At 42.9% G+C, this 17,300-nt stretch overlaps 1 protein-coding gene across 1 annotated transcript in view; it reads left to right on the top strand.

Annotated features, from left to right (window-relative positions):
• The first annotated feature begins 463 nt into the window (after window positions 1-463).
• Window positions 464-17,300, top strand: part of OSTN (osteocrin) — a 71,972-nt gene continuing 55,135 nt past the window's right edge. Inside the window, exon 1 of the mRNA XM_039385326.1 lies at window positions 464-489. Coding sequence (XP_039241260.1) covers window positions 481-489 — 9 coding nt within the window. The 5' untranslated portion in view covers window positions 464-480. The remainder of the gene's footprint in view (window positions 490-17,300) is intronic.

The following is a 17,300-nucleotide window of genomic DNA, read 5'->3' as shown; positions in this document are numbered from 1 at the left end:
GCTATCTTTATGCCCTTATGGATTCCTCTGTAGGTCACACCTCCTCCTTGGATCAAGTTAATTTAATTTGCTTTCGTCCTGAACCCTTATCTTCTTGGTTAAATAGAGTGCTGAAATAGTTGGCAAACTTTGAGCATCTTTAATTATCATTAGCAAATTGTTGAGAACACAGTGGACAATTGACAGTCTGGTCTTCAGAGTGCCATTAAAAGAGATTAGAAAAGACTGTTTGTGTGCGTTGTACAAATTTGTTTGTTTTCAAGCACTGAGAGTATAATGAAAATGTCCCAGCCAGGCTTAGCTGTTGCCGTAGTACCAGTCAAAGCCTGGGACATACGAGTGAGGCATCGTTGTTCTGGGTTACCCAGGACCTCTGGTTACTGAACCTGGCTCTTCTGAACGAAGGCTCATTGGGCAAAATGAAAGCCTGGTGCAGACTGATTGCCCTGCTTCTCCTCAAACTTCCCTAGGAATGTCTTTATGGCACTTGTAAGTGATCATGAAGCCACTTCTATATATTGACATCACTTAATTATATAAACTAGTAATATACAGATTTAATATCTCAGGTGGATAAGTGTACTACCTTCAACAAAGATCAATAACAAATGCTTTATTTAAGAAAAAAATTTAAAAAAAAAATATAAAAAATTATAAGGTCTCAAACATCCTCAAGGGAGATTTCAGTTGGAGGTAATGAGTTCTCAGCCTGTTCTCTGATGTGCAGGAGGTTAGGTCTTTTTAAGTGTTTATTTTGTCTAATATAAAAATACATTCTCATTTTCCTGTGTGCAAGAACTCCTCTAAACATTTGGTGTCAGTAATGCCTTATGCCAGTGGAGTTTCCCCAGGATAAACCTCTCTAGCACCAGAGTGTGTAGAGAGTGTGTGGTGAAACAAGTGTCAGAAGGATGAAGCCCTGCTGCTGGCCATGGGTCTCCTGGCTCAGTTTATATTACTATAGAAAGCTTTCTTTGTTATGAGCGTCAAACAGGAGAGATGCTGGAAACAGCCTTCCCACTTTGTAGGAGTTCATCTGGCTTTTTCCCTTTGCGTTACCAATGTGTTTCTCACAACAAATTTGTCACTTCATTTTTGGAGTCATATATGAATTAGAAATATTGAAGCGGAGCTTAACAATATATCTTAGATTTCTCACTTCGATCAAAATTCTGAGTGGTTGTATTTCAAATCAATGAGACTTTCTCTCACTTTTCTTTGGGAATATGCTGACCTCCAGCAAATGCTTACAAATGTACTGACTTCAAGCTTCTCAAGAAATCTGGTGGGTTTGATATGATTTCTCATAGTGTTTTGCTGACGAGATGCACAATTGTCGTGGTTGCGTGGATATCACTGTCCAAACTATGCATAGGTGTATATTGTAGTGTAAGGTGGAATTGGTGGGTGTCTGGAGAGGGTTTCCAGCTGCTTTGGCAAAATACCCTCTAGGATCTCCAATGCTGTGTATGCTCAGCAGAGCTGCCTAAGATTCACTACCACAGCTCATCGTATGAGACAGCTTGAATGTGGAGAAGAGATGGTTCTGATTTCCCCACATGTAGAGTGTTAAAGACTGTTTTCAACAGAGATGAGCTGAGAATTCTGCAGGCCCTGCAAACTACCGACTGATGATGTACATCATTGCCTGGTGTTTTAAATAGCACCTGAAATACTTTACAGATTAAAGACTGAGAGTCTTCTTATCAAAAGATGGTGCAGACGCTAAAGTTTTACTTGTGTTTAAGGGAAGACTGGAGAAGTTCAGAAAGGAGAAATCCAGCCAGGGTTACCAACCATTGAAAATGCCTCTCTTGCGAAGTTCCTGGGCTGAAAAGAGCTGGAGACTGGAAGAATATAAGAGAGAAGTATCATACATCTGTGTGCTCTGTCTAGCTACTGCTGTGGCCACTGTTAAGGCTGGGCTGCTTGCTTAGGGAGGAGTTCACTCTGATTCAATGAAACAAACAGGTTTTTATATAAAACTTATTTCTATTAACCTGTTTTTCTCCTTACCCAGTTTCAGTGGGTATTGAATTGTCAGATGATTTGGGTATGACTTGAGATATTTCCATCCAGAGCTGAACGAATCCTTTGAAGCTGCAGACCACTGGGCATAAAGGGAATCTAGATTTGATACAAAGTTTTTGCTTCCTTAAAAGGTACTGCACTATAGCTAAAATAAAGTTTATACTTAGTGTCCCATGAATTGTCCCTCTTCTCCTGTGTGGCTGTTGTGCTTTGGGCTCCAAATGAAGTCCCTGTGTGAATCCTATAGCAGCAGTTAACAAAGCCACTGTCCACAGCTCTGTGCTAGAAGGGCAGCAGTTAACAAACATTGAGCATCCTTTTTATCTACTTTACCAGGATAATATTAGTTTATCCACTGATTAGGCCAGATTTGAGTAGGATATGGGACTAGCTATTGCAGTGAGAGAGATGAGGGCATATTTTCTCTTTGCTGACCTGCTGTGCAGGCAGTGACTTCCAGCTGAAGATCTGAGCAGCTGTTGGTCAGTGTATGCTAGCTGTCCTCTGGGAAACCACAGCGAGAAAGATGGTAGAGGAGGAGGAATAAAGTGCTGACCTGGTGTCTTGATGAGGCAGTGACAACACATGTGAAAATTTTTTAAGTTTTCAGTGATGGTTGATTTAGGCAGAGAAACTATAAAAGTAAGCTTCAGAGACAAGAAGGTGGCTCAACCAAAGCAGGTTGAGAAGTGAGTTTTTGTCCATTCCTGCAGGTCTTCAGCCCCGTTGCTGCAGCATGTTTTTGCCCACACCCTGGTGGAACAGAGTAGCTGTTTCACATGGCACTGCATGTGATGCAGTTCTTCGGTCCTTCCTCCTTTTGACCTCCTAATCAATTTTTTCCACTTTCATTTGGTAAGAAAGAAAAGGTTGGGGGGGAGGGAGAAGCAATTTCCTTTTAATTGCTTGTTTGTCCTTGTCTGTTCTCCTATCCTTTCAGATTTCTCAGAGCAGGGTTGGGGGTGTTTTGTCTCTCTTACTTTCACTGGTACCGATGGAGAACAATGACATTTTCTGCTTGGATAAAAACCAATCGCTTCCCCAGACCCCCTTGAAAAAGCTTAATTTGCTCAACTAGTCAGTATTCCATCTTCGTTAAAAAGTCCCAGACTGGAATTTGGATTTAATCCTTTGACTCACGTTTTTTCTTCTCTCCCTTGCCTTCCACATCCCCACTTACACTTCCCAAGTACTCACCACCTTTTTTATTACTGTGCACTCAAGTTACCCTTAGCTCAGGAGGGATAAGGACAAAAAAATAGCCCCAAAACAAGAGCAAATAAAAAAGCCCCTCACCAAAGTAAATAAATAAGTAGACAGAGAAAACAGGCTGCTAGTTCATTTTCTTCTGCCTTTTTCCTTAAGGCATGAGGTAATGCCAAACTATTCAGTGTGTGATGCAACTGCCTGATGGACATTCAGAGAATCCCAGTAGAGGCAAAAACAGAGTTTACCCAAGCGCGAGTTGGCAGTGAGACCTATTTCTCCCACAAGAGACTATTTAAAGCCACAATGTGATGCATTTTTAACATTTTTATTCAGCACAGGATTTAATTGAGCACTGACAAAACACCTAGACATTTGTGCCTGGGTGTTTGTGACTGGAATTGTTTGCTATCTGTGGATTGTTTCAGAGCTGTTCAGTCGTCAACTGAGAGTCTGAGGCAGGAATGAGAATTTGTTCCCTTAACACTTGCTGCCTGAGATAGATCAGAAGAGGTTTTACCCTCTGGTCATGTCTTGCCTCTTCAATTTTTCTCCAGTTATTTCTTCCCAGCGACCTCTTCCCTTCTGCCAGGTTGCTTATGAAGGGTGGTGGTGGTGAATGGGATTAGAAGATGTACCTGGCTGTATTAGCTTCACCTAGAAATGAGAAGCTGTGGCAGCGTTGCTGAAGGATGTGGAGGTATCTGTGACAGAATGAGGAATAGCCACAGTTCTTCACTCAGAGCCACCAGGATGCCTTGGCTGTGCAGATGAGCTTTATGTTAGCTGGCTTTGCAGCAGCACAACCACAGCACAGCTAATCTGGCAGAGCTCTACAGCTCTCCCTCAGCCTGTGCCCCTATGGATTATGCTGTTACCACATCCACTGTAGCTATTTGATGATAGCTCTTCTATATCCATACACCTTAGTGTTCCAAGCCTTGAATGAGTGTCACTGCATACCAGAAATGTATTACATGTACTCCTCGTGGATGGCAAATTGTCATCCTCAATCATCTGTGCATTTCTGTCTTTATGGTTAACCTGACTCTTTGAAAGTCTTGAGGTTGACTTTACCAATTAAAACTCACTAGCACTTAAAGAATGTGCTGCATCAAAGTCAACTCATGTTGTTTCATAGGACTCACAAACTCTGCTGAGTCAGGCCTTGTTGTCTGCCCAAAATTTTGACATCCTTGGACAGAAGTAGCTTTGTGCAACTCAATGAAGGATGATGGAGTTGCACATGCAACTGATCAGCTTTATTTCATTAGAGTTATCCAAGCAGTTGAGTCTTAGCAATATCTTTTCAGAGATGACAGCAGTGAGATGGTATTTTCAGCAACTAAAGCTCCAAAGTAACCCATTTGTTTACTAGTGTGGGCTCCTGGGAATCACTGTGTTTTTTAGTGCCTCAGTTTCCCCACATGCTGAATGGCAGCAGTGATGGTTGTCCTCCTTTATGAAGCACTCAGAAGCTGCTGATGCTGGGCAGGCTGGCACTGATGGCTTCTAGGAGGGCACTGTGGGTACTGATGATCTGAATATACGGGATGCAGGAGGAGAGCCTAAGTCATTCCAGGAAGTCCCACTCCCAGTAGCCTCCCTTCTGCCACGACAGAGCTTCCAGTACTCTTTGCTTAAGTATTAATTAACAAATGAGCCATTGCAGAAGCAGTTAAGTGATTGGCTTGGGTGGACTGTCCATTCCCTCGAGGTGTCTAGGCTTTTTACTTTTCTTCGCTTTTTTTTCTTTTTCTTTTTTCCTTTTAGATCAAGGCAACGTGTTAAACGTGGTGACTGTGTTGACATTGCACAATATAGAACCACCCGTTCCCTAATCGGGTCCTTTTGCTGCCTTTGCATAGGAAGTCACTGCAGAAACATGTTGCTGGGACATTGCACTTGATGCCTTCTCGTTGCATGGCAGGAGGCCAGGCCAGCACCCGGGAGTGAGTCAATGTATGAGATTAATTTAATCCTCTCTCGGAATCCTCTGATGGGGAGGGGAAGGACAATGACCCAGTGCCAGCGTTTATTTTGTCCACAAGTTCAGTTTGAATAGGGAGGAGAAGGTGGTGGTGGTGAGGAAAGGAGGGGAAAAAACCTTCCTGGAGTTCATTGGGTCTGGAGCAGTGCCAAGCCTGGGGGGGTGGCTCGCAAATGGGGAGTAAAGAAAAGGGGGGGAAAAAGAGTGGAATGATGATTAGAAATCACAAATGAAAGAATCTCAAAGAGGGAGGAGAAAAAAAAACCAACAAAAACAACTTCTCTGCTTCTCTGAATATGTGTAGGGAGGAAAAAATTCTTTGCCTTTCTAAGGGCCCTATTCATTAGCAGATGCACTTGCTCTGCTGCCAAGGGAAAAGGAGCACCCTGAACAGTCTCCTTGAGAGGCACCTACTGGCTCAGCCTCAGTGCAAGGAGAATACTGTCCTTCCTCTGCTGTAGCTTCTCTTGTGCTCCTGTTTCTTGCAGGGCTCTTTGGTCTCTATCTCCTATCCCAACTTCACTGTCTCTCAAAGGTGGATGCATAAATCTGTAGGGACCTCAGAGATCACTAACAGCTTCTGCAGTCTGCTTAGCAATGCAGAATCACAGCATGTAAGAGGATGCCTTCTAATACCTCACCTCTGTGTATTGCTGTCAATGTGGAGCTATTCCACATAGACTGGACCACTCATGTGAAATCACCAAAGTGTAGGATCCAAATTCAGGGGGGACTCCACATTCTGTGAGCAGTCCTGGGTGTCTGGGCTGTTTGAATGTCTACGTGGTCATAACCCACAAGCCTGCAGTGTGTACCTGGACACACTCAGCTGAGTACTGTCTGGAAGACCCACCCTTGCTCCAGCAGGACCAGGGACAGGCTGGGCTGGGTGTCCCATGGCTCGGTCTGGTAGCAGATCATCTGAGCTCAGCTCTTTCTTCCTCTGCAGATACCCTGAATGTGAGCAAACATCAAGCAAGGAGGCAGTGGTGGCCCTGGGAGGAAACAGGGTGCAGGGCATGGGTGCTATTCACAGCAGACAGTTTAAGAGGCTGTTTTACAAGGGGGCTGCCCGTGGCCCTGTCTCTGCTGCAAGGAGCTTGTTTAAGAGCCAGGAGACATCTCCCCCAGTCTTGCTTCTCCTGTGGAGCTATTTGCTGTGTATTTCACTTGTATTTCTTTTCTGCAGGACAACTGAGGAATGTCCTGCACACAAGCCCCCAGAGGCACGCCATCTTAGCCTTCTAGGCTTAAACACAGTTTATTTTTCCCCTTTATGTGTCCTTCCAGCTATTCCAAGTCCTTTTCAATTAGGCAAGAGCATTACGTGTATCCTGCTCCCTCCTTTATGCAGAAAGCAGCTTTTAAATCGAACTGCTTTCCCTGGCAGGCATCAGTGCAGAACTCTGGCTGGGCAAGGCCTGCAGTTCCCCTTTGCTGAGCTGGTCTCGAGTGCCATCTCTCCCCACTGCAGCTGGCCCGGCTGGGTGTTCGTCTCCAGTGTTCACCACCAGTGAACGTGCTCTTGTCTTTTGAAAGTGAGATACTGTCTTTTGTTTCAAAAAACTCCCAGGCAAGGTTCATCCTCCACTTTGTGCTGTGGCTCACTGGCTAAAGCACACACCTCAGGCAGCTCTGCCTGCTCAGCGTGCCGTCTCCTGCCAGGGTTTCAGCAGAAAGATCTCGGCATCAGTAGGCAGTCCCATCTACCTCTCCTCCAAGGTGAATCTTGCCTTCTTGGTTAGAACTTCAGCAGGAAAACTGGCATTTGCCAGTCTCCGGGAAGCAACTCTGACTCCAGATTCCTATTTCTCGGGCAGTGAGACCCCACAGCGATCATGCAGGGAACAACAGCTGCTCTTTGCTCCCTCAGGCAGTTTTGAAGGGGCTCGGGGTAGCCTGCCTGGGTAGGTGGGATGTGAGCTTCAGCGCTGTTACGTCCTCTCACTGACTGTGTCCCTTGGGAAGGCTCCTGGCTTTTCCCGTGGCTGCCCTGTCCGTGCGCCGAGAGCCCCATCTCGCGGCGCCTCCTGGGCTGGACGCACTGAGCTCAGCCGCAGCCTCCGGAGGAAATTCCCTGAAGTCAGGGGTTTTCAAGGAATCAACGTTTTATCCTACGTAATCTTAGGAGAGAATGATCAACCCTGGCAGTCCTGGGGAAAGAACCCCCTTAAAGAGCTATGAGGGCAGAACCTTGAACGCCTGCAGCAGCACAGGGAGGAGGGAGTCCTTTTCAAAGTGTATAAACTCTCTCCTAGCTTTATTCTGTTTCTCCCAGTAAAACACACCCCATTTTCTTTGAAAACATTGTGATTAAGGATAAAAATTAATAGAAAATACATTATCTAGGAAGACTATTGGGTAAAGGTAAAATACATTTTAGGCACTAGTGTGTAACCCCAGGGGACTACAGATCTGTGTGTGTGTAATGTGTGTGTGATTATTTTATTTATTTAAACCAGATGTGGTGTTTGGACCCAAATTCAAATCTGGGTCTGAATTTCCTCACAGATCAGCTTTCTTTTGTTCTGGAACCCCATTTTAATTTGTAGACAGTTAGAGAGGCAGAAGCATATGTTTCCTGGAAGCAGCCTGTGTGATGCTGAATCATTAAGTATCAACAGAAATGACTGAAATACCACATGTGAGTGCTAGTGGACACAGTAACAGCTGTGGGAAAACTGATACCTTATTACTGGAGTGCTACAAACTGTAATTGTTTAATCCAGTAGGGCAGAATAAGTGTATTTGAAAGCTGGAAGTGTAATTGATGTAGTCCCTGTTTCCTGCTGTTCTCACCTCAGTGTGCTATCAGTCAAGCATGCTTAATGCATTAATTTTTTGCCCGTTCTTTTAAATTACTTTTGACTACATTTTGTCACATCATCTGGTCTCTCTGAAAGTGTCAGAGCTGCAGTGGGACAAGAGATTTGTTTAGTGGGAGAGCTATCTGATGGAAGGTAGACTCCCCTGCTCTCACCAGCCCCTGCTGTGTTCCTTCTGATTCTTACTCTTCACTGTAAGTACCACGTATTTCCAACTGATGTCATTTGGGAATCAGTACTGCAGGAGTCATGTAATCCCTAAGAGGTTGTAGATAGTTTGCTGCTAGCAGAAGTTCAGGTGTGCTTGCCCATCAAAAGTCAAACTGAGAGCCCCCGAATCACCATCCCCCAGCCAATGGCACCATGTGCTGTAACACTTAAATGCAGCACATCCTAACGTGACAATAGAAGACTCAGTTATCCTGGGTTTTCAATTGCTTCACAGGAAGCTATTGGGAAAGAATATTCCTGTAGCAGCCCATCAAGTCTAGAGTTTAATTCTTCTGTATATTTTTCTAAAGTGATCTCAGATTATAACTCAGAAAGTGGAAATCCAGGGGGTGAAAATTTCTGTGCAGTTCCATGGTGGAGTATGTGTACGTGAAAGGGGTGAAGAGAGAATTCTACATGGCTTACAATGCTGTGCTGTCTGCTGAGAGCTGCCTGGGCTAAATATAGGTTTAAATTGTGTAAGATGTTATTGTGACTCAAACCTGAATCACTGTTCTCATAGCTTTCTTGTGTAGAAAAAAACATACTTCAGGGATCATTCTTCTTTACATTTACGTAACTGCAAGACTGACTAATGTTAAAATATGGATCAGATTTTATCAGAGTTTTATAACTCTTACCAAACCATGTGCTTGACTTATCTTCATTTTACGTCCGTATAACTCCTGAAACAAAATTCCAGGCAGCAAGGAATTGCGTTCAGTGTAAATACACGGGTTTGTTTTGGGGACCCTTTTCAGAAGCAGCCTTTATACGTAGTCAATGTAAAATCCTGCACAAAAATCAGGCAGTAATTTAGTACACACACTGTTATTTTATCTATAACAAGATAATAGCCAGCTCACATAAGGGGAATTGAAGTAGGGGCATACATCCCTTGTTAAGGCAAGCAACAGTCAGTATTGGAAGTGTCCTTTGGGAAGGACACTGTGGCTTTAATGCTGCAAGCAACATTTTGGATCTTATAAATACATCTAATTGGGGACTGGTTAAATATCCATCCCTGTTTTTCTGCTGCCTTCTTAGACAGTCTACTCCAGAGTGAAATAATAGTTATAGCTGTGAGTAACTTGGCCTTTTCTTTGCATGGCAGTAGTCTATTGTAATGTGTGTCATTTCTATCAGATTCAGTGACACAAAGCATAATCTTTTCTTGGCATGTTATGCAACTGCAGACCTTCTAATCTAACACCATAATAAAGACTTTTCCTCCACCGAGCTCCAGTGAATGATAGGCTATGAGTGCTGGGACTGGATGCAGATGCTTTGTTGCATGTTTAGTTCATGAATGTGCAACACATTACTGTTGCAACCAGTGTCTTCTATTACTGTAATTATATTCAGGTTGACTTACTACAGTGACTTACTAGAAACCTCGTCAAGTTACAAATGAGTGTGCAACTCCTTTATTGAGGAAGTCTTTGAATGAAAGTTCTTTGGAGTTCATGAAACAGCAAATTCTGCTTTTGGGGGTTTGGTTATAGTAGTGTCATTTTTGTTTTGTTTTGTTTTGTGTTTTGTTTTTTGTTTGGTTGGCTTTTTTGAAACAAAGTCTTTCCTATATGTTTAGCTAAATTCTGATGCTCATTCAATATTTATTTACCAAGCTGCTTTTGGTGGGATTTCTTTAAAGCTGGTACTGGACTTTTTTCATATTTCTGTGCTAGTCAACTCCAAAGAATGCCATCCCCACAGCAGCAGCAACAGTACATTTTGTGTGTGTATACATGTACTTTATCAGGTTCTGTCTCCTCTGATGCACCATTTTGTAGTTTAGGCTCACACCTCAGCCTCTCACATACAGCAATTAGCAGAGGGTTATGTCACCCTGGGTAGGACAATCTGTTGCAGATCACAGGGAAGACCCACCTGCGTGGCTATGAAGTTTTTCCCACGTGTCAGAAACACTTGTGGGGAAATTCTGTCCCAGACGAACAATAGTGGGAGTTTTGCCATTGACGTCAGTGAAGCAGTGATTTCACCCAAGGCCCCTAAAGAGATGCGATGGACGCAAACCAGGACTCTAGAACAAGCTGTTCTGTATCCCATTACTCGCCTCCCACGCCAGCCCCTCTCCCTGTGCAGCACATGGCAGAACCTCTGGATATTCCACATCCCCTCCGTACACAGCACATCCTTGCTGGAGAGCGGAGAAGATGGCAACACCTTGTCTAAGTGACATCCCTTTGTGTGCTCATGTACTGGCTCTGTCCTAGCTCAGGCTTCTGTATCCTACAGAACCCTCTGTACCACGCCCTGCAGTTTTCCTGGTGCTCCTTTTGGGAAGTCCAGCTGCTGGCTCAGGCTGGGACAGTGTTTATATTCCTTCCTCTTTCATTGCAAAAGCTGCTTAGACAACCAACACAGCTCTGTGCCTTCCTAGCCAAAAAGGCACAAGCATATATTTGAAAAGCAGGTCACTGAGGAGTGTTTATAAGGGCTCAGATTGATTCTCAGAGGTTATAAAGCCCTTTCTAAAGCTCATTAAGAACCTGCTGCACAAAGGGAGTTGCAGCTCTTTGAGGAATCGCCTCAGAACTGTCACAAGGCAGCTTAATGTGAACTGTCGTGTATTATTTAGGCTCATGAGTGATAGAGGAAGAGAAGATCTGAAATGGGAAAGGGTATTAGGCTGAGGGAAACCATGTTCTGGGCTTTTGACTGTTAATGGGCTTAAACATATATCATTTGAATGGCAGGCTGTGAGGCTGGGTTAGATCTATAGGCTACTTAAAAATAGCAGCATCTTAATAATTTAAGAGAGTTTCAGTATCAATACATGGGAAGTGATCAGAAATAGACTGATGTAATTCCAGAAGCCTTCCACTGTGTGGCTGAACTGGCTGCAGGAGGAGAGGATGTGGAGCATTCTTAAAAACTGGAAAGCATCTAGAATGAATGAATTGTGAATTAATTCATGATTAATGAATCTGCACACATAAACACACACATATTTTAGCAAACATTTCTTTTTCTGTTCTGTTTTCAGGTTTATGTGATTGATTTCAAATTTATTAGAGGTTGAAATACTGTCACAGGAGGAAAAAATATGATTTCTTTGATGCAGACAAATGACCATCGGTTTGATTTAAGGTCTGTTATTGTGAGTGATAGTGTTTGCTCCCTACAGCTCCTATACAAGCAGGCAAACATAGAATTATGTGGTAGACATGCTAAATGTTTATTAGTTTCTCAAGGCTAACCGCAAAGTGAAAATTAAAAACAGAAGTGGAATAAACTCTTGTTCTTCAGGCTTTCCTCTGACTAATGGAAGGAAATGTCTCTGGGCTGGTTAGTGATTCACTGTCCACAACAGAGGTCTCTATCCCAGCCTGCTAGTCATGGTTGGAATTAGCTGTTGAACTGATCAGATCTGGCAGTTCCTGCTTTCCTTACCGGAAGGTGCCAACACAAAGTATTTAATTGCCCTCGTGCTCTCAGCTCTGGTTGCAACTCCTTCCCCACCACATAGAGATAGATAGCAGGAATGCACTTCAGGGCTCCCAGGTCACCATCCTGTCCCACCCTGCAGAAAGCTGGGACAGTCCTTCATGAGCTTCCTTCCAAAGCTGCTGCTCAGGCTGCAAAATGTACCTTTTCTTCTGCACATCTGTGCATGCAGCTGTAACACCTAAATCTTCAAAGGGATAGTGAGAGTGAAACACGTTCCTCAGCTTCAGAAAGTGTCTAGATAGCTTGGATATTTCTCTTGGCTGCTTTGGGATCTCTGATATACAGCTTCTTGCTGGATGCTCCTTCTACCTCCTGTCGGAGGGAAGTGGTGCATGTGCACACAGGTACAGACACTGCTACTTTGCAACAGTAATACTTTGTGTTGCATGCAAAATCTTTTTCTTCCTTAAGAGGCAGTGTGCTTCAGATTTCATTTAATAAAGTCAGAACAAGGCATCTCAAAAGGATCAAGAACCTAATGGAAAAATCAGTCTTGGAAAATGTTTATGTGGAAAGGGTTATTATCACCCCGGAGGGTTGGCATTGCTTTGCTTATGAGATCTGCTAGGGATTGAGAGTGATGGAGCACTTCATCAGATCAGCAAGATTAGCACCTGAAAGGTTTAGGTTTCCCCCTTTGCTTGTAGGTGAAAGGCAGAGGAAAGAATCTCTTTAAGGGAGAACAACAAGCTGAGAATTTGCTGCTTGCTAACATCAGCTCTGAGAGGGATTTGACCAAAATGAAGGAAGACTGGCATTGGCAGATGTCAGCTTTGCACTGGAGAGAGCAGAATTAATTAGAGAGACAGAGCCAGCCTTGCAAAAATCACATCTGTGCTGTCCTGTACACCAAATAACCCCAAAGAGTGTGGTTTGTCTCTGTAATAGTGACTTACAGGGCCAAATAACACTTCCCCAAACCTTTGGCTAACAACCATGGAGTCATCTTTAAGCAGATGCTGTCAACATGAAAAATCATTATATATTTTAGTTTGGAGGGGTGTAACTATATTAACATTCCTAACCTGTATTACTAAAATAAAACCTTTTTCATTTTTTTTTCTGTGAGTCTTACTGAGTCTTTGCCATCTCTGTGGTTTACTTGCCTCAACCCAATTTCACTTCCAAATTTGATTAATCAGTTCCCCTTTGGTCCACAAGCCTTTTTAATGACAGCAGCAGTCAAGTGAAAAATGACAATTCTGTTGCTGTTTGAATTAATGTTGGACCAGAGGTATCTTTGGGGACATTTTCTCCCAACCTGACCATTTTCAGCTTTCCATGTGGTAGATCTTTTCAGCTGAATCACTACAGCAATCTTTTTCTGTTGTTTTAGCACCTGATAAGGTGACCAATTACCATGCCTCTTCTAAATTACTGGGTAGTCATTGCTGATTTTGTAGTATTATTTTGTCTAGAATATAAATGAGCTGTTGTGTGGGACTATCTTATGCACTATTTTTTCCCCCTTGATAAATTGAATTCCTCAGTTTGACTTAATTTGTTTCTTGCCTCACAAGCTTACAATATAAAATAAGACAAGTCAGAAAAAAAAATTAGCAAATGGAAACAGAAACTCTGTTAATTGTTCCTGAAATGTTTGAACACAGTCCTTGGCCTTTTTCCTCTCCATAAGTAGGGATGGTTTTTTGCTATTAACTACACCTGCACACTGCCTGGTGCAGGTTACACCTACCAGCCCTTTGCATTTGTGTTTCTCAAGACAGCAGAGGCACTGGAACCCTTTCTGACTTCTTTTCCAGGTGACGGTAAGCTGTTTTCTACCTTGTGATATTATGATGGAAGGTAAAACGTGTCCATGTGTCTGGTCAGTACAGAGCTGAATTGCTGTTCTGTCCCCTGTGCTCTGCCAGTGATTTGCTCTGCAGCACCTGCAGCAGGGTCCTTATCCCTGGATTTCCCAGGGAACAAGTACCTGGAAGTGAATAGCCCAGCAGCCTGGAGGGTTAATGAATGTGTGCAAAACATGGCAAGATCTGTAGATGTAAAGCACTGTAGATTTCCTATGACTCCATTTGGCTACAGCTCTGTGGGATTCAGTTCTTGGCTCTGATTCCCCTTACTGTGTTCATAGTCCCTTTTTTCAGTTTGCACATTTTTGCACTATATGGAGGAGCTGGAGATAGTGCTGGCCTCAGCTAGTCCATTACCAGTTGCCTGATCTTATCCCTTTGATGTGCAGCCCAAAGTTAGGCATCCCCCTTCTGAGCAAGGTGTTCAGGGACTCCACTTGGAGACTTGGATGGCTGGATCTGGCTCCGGAGGCTGCTCATTTATCACTGTTTTGGGAAAAACTGTTATTCTCCATCACGAGGCTTCTTCTTGGGCCTGTTGTGTCAGCTTAAACTCCTCCTCCTTATTTCTCCATTCCCTTCATTTCCTTTGGTTCTTGTGTGGAGCATTTCCTGTGCTGTCACAGTTGGGTTAATTCATGGCAGAGCTCTCCTGGCAGATACCTGCTGGTGAGGAAGCTTTGATGATCTGAGGTGGGGGAAATGTTGTGCTCCCAAGATCCTTGGCTGCAGCAAAGCCAGTGTCTTGGAGGACTAGAACTTTCTTCAGTACCAGTGGAAAGAAGCAGAGTCTTGTTGGAAGTTCAGAGCAAAACCCTGTCCTGGCTTTCTTCCCAAGGAGGTGGTATAAGGACATTGTGTACAGGCACTCCCCATTCCAAGCTCAGGCATTTCTGCAGAAAATGAGACCTGCCTCAGGGTTACTCCCCTGACATGTTTGACTGTCACCACAGTTTTCAACCATCAAAAAAAAAAAGATTTTTTTTCTCAGCTATTTTGCTTATAAAATCGCTATATTTAAGTTAAAAAGACTTTCATATCTTAGGAGAGTCATTTTTGAGTCTATTTTCTTACTGAACTGCTGAGTCTATGGAAAAAGCTATCAGGTAAAGGGTATTTAAAAAACCCCACAAACACAACAAACAAAATACAAGGCAGAGCTTTGAGCTATTCAAAGCAATCACAAGCACCAGTTTCTTTGGCATCAATTCAGGTAATTGCTGTGACACATTAGTGACTTACAGTGAAAAAATCCAGGTCTGAGAGTGAGGGTGATTAGATAAATGTACGTTTATGATGGGAACAGACCTTGTTAACAGCATGTGGCATTTATGTTCCCCTTAGATCACTGGTTTATGATCAGAAGCTCTCCAGTGAGAAACACAACTGCAGTTTTTCAATAAGCACCTGACAACACATAGTTTCAATGACTGTTTTTCTGGCTCTGCTGCAGACTGTGTGTTTTCTTTTGGGCATCTCAGTTGGTCTCTCAGTGGTCCATTTTCCATAAAGCAGGGCTCTCTGTTCTCTTTTATTAGCCTCTGGAAGGATCTGGTGAGACTGGAGTGGATTCTTTGGTGTGAAACAGCAAAATGTATGTGCAAATAGCTGTCTTGTGTCTAATTGGAATTCCCAGAAAAGACTTCCTATGGAAAGGCAACAAAGCTCAGGTATAAATTAGCCAAGAGGGATCTGGGATCTGCAGCGCTGGAGGCATTTCTCTGGATGGGGTTGACCTCCTAGGATTCCTCCTGGCCCTTGTTTAATCTTGGTTTCTGTGAAATCAAGACAAATAGTAATAAGCATAATGATGCCATACCCTCAGGGCTTTTTCTACCATTACCATGGAACAGTTCATAAATGGATTGCCTTGAAATACTGGGCTTTCTCCTTGTCAATTGAACCAATCACAGGTTATTTATCATCATTAGTTTTTAATGCTTATTTGAGACTTCTTTCACTCACTGGGTAAAGCCACAGACTTAAGAACTCTGTACTCATACAAGCTTCTTCACAGCTTACTACTATTCATATCCTGGAGACAATATCTACCTTTAATAACAAAATACCTGAAATCAGTGAAATGCAGGCAGCAATTTTAGTCATTAGGGAAGAAAATATTAATGAACAGCCCACGAACTCCCAAAGCTTTCATTCAAGTTTTGGATAAAGATTCATCTGCATCCTCTTTTCGATTGAATGTGCCCCCACCCTGACTGTGACAAGAAAATCAGATAGTATCAGTGGAGAACTTTTGGTAGACTAAACTCATTATTGCTGTAGCATCTGATTGATCCGGAAGATAATTAAAGTTGGCCTCTTCACTAGACAGAGACAACATGAGAAGGTTGTAACTCAGCAAGATCCAAAAGGGTCTTCCACTACCCGTTGTCACTTTGGTTGTGACCATAGACTCTCTTGTTCTCACTGTATTTTTTAATTATGATTACTTTTTTTTTTCTCCAAGAGTTAGTTTATAGTTTCTGGTTTGCAGCCATTGTGATGAAATTGGTGGAGTGCATAACAATTTCATGTTTTCTGCATCAGAGCTTCTATCTCAAGACACTCAACTATTTTTCTGTCTTAGTATTATATTACAACACCATGTTTGTCTTGATGCAAACTCTATCAATGTGGATGTGGTCTCCACCACACAATCTGCGGAAGTAAATAAATATGCCTATTAAAAAAAAAGCATGAAAGCTTGATTAAGAATAATATCTGAAATACAATCAGTATTGCCCTGTGTTTAGTTGCGCAACTGTCAGGGCTGTTCTTGTTCCTTTCAGCTTTGGTACAATTAGTTCCCTATATGTTATCCAACAGATTTTATGGGATTATAGGAAGTTTTAGTATCAATAGACAACATCTGGCTTTTTGACATTCATGTCTGCATGAAGTCAGATTTATTCTGCAATTCAGGAGCATCATTATATTATTTGTTTCAATATTTCACAAATTCATGTCTGTTCATCCTCAGTAATTCTGCAGGGATATGCACTGTTTTTGCTGTGTTTTGCAAGTTGCTGTGGTTACAAGGAGATACTCCACTTACTATTTTCCATGTGCCAGATCTGTGCCCTGGCTATTGGCCCAATTCTATGAGGTATTTAATACCTCCTGAAAGTGTCAGAGTGCTGTCAACTCATACATAAACCAAAAGTTACTGAGGGCATGTAGTCAACCTCACTGACTGTCTGTCTATTGACAGCCATGGAAGATTGCCAGTTTGATGCTCCTCTCTGGCTGCAGGTGATGCAAGTGATGCAAGTATCAGCCTGACCAAGAACAAGATGTGAGAGAAATTAGATGCAGTTGTCCTCTCTAACAAAAGAAACAGAGGGAAATCAGCCTCCACTTTAATACTAGAGGTTCTTTGTTTTTCCAGGCTGCGTCCAATAATCTGTACCTTTGGCAGAATACTTGAAAGGGTAAATTGAGTAGGATCTCTGCAGTTATAACATACTTGAAACCCAGTGGTAGGCTTCTCTCAGTGTTGTCTTTGACTCTTTGGCCACAGAATCACATGTAGTAGCTGCTCTGGGCACGCAGAAGGTGTAAAGTGGAAGAGGTACTTGGCCAAGTTGCCCCATTTCCTTCTGCTGCATTTGAACTAAAGCTTCTTATCCCCCTTCTTCAAAACTAGTGTTCATGTGCTTTTACAGACACGGGTCCTTTCCCAGGGTTCACTCCTGTAAACTCTGGCAGAGCTTCCTGGGGATTAAAATATGCCATACCCAGGCACACTGA

The sequence above is a fragment of the Pipra filicauda genome, unplaced genomic scaffold (genome assembly GCF_003945595.2).
Source record: "Pipra filicauda isolate LSUMZ 115617 unplaced genomic scaffold, ASM394559v2 scaffold404_size635056_pilon, whole genome shotgun sequence".
In the NCBI taxonomy this organism is placed as follows: domain Eukaryota; kingdom Metazoa; phylum Chordata; class Aves; order Passeriformes; family Pipridae; genus Pipra; species Pipra filicauda.
Note: the sequence above shows the minus strand (reverse complement) of the source record. Positions and strands in the feature narration are given on the sequence as shown.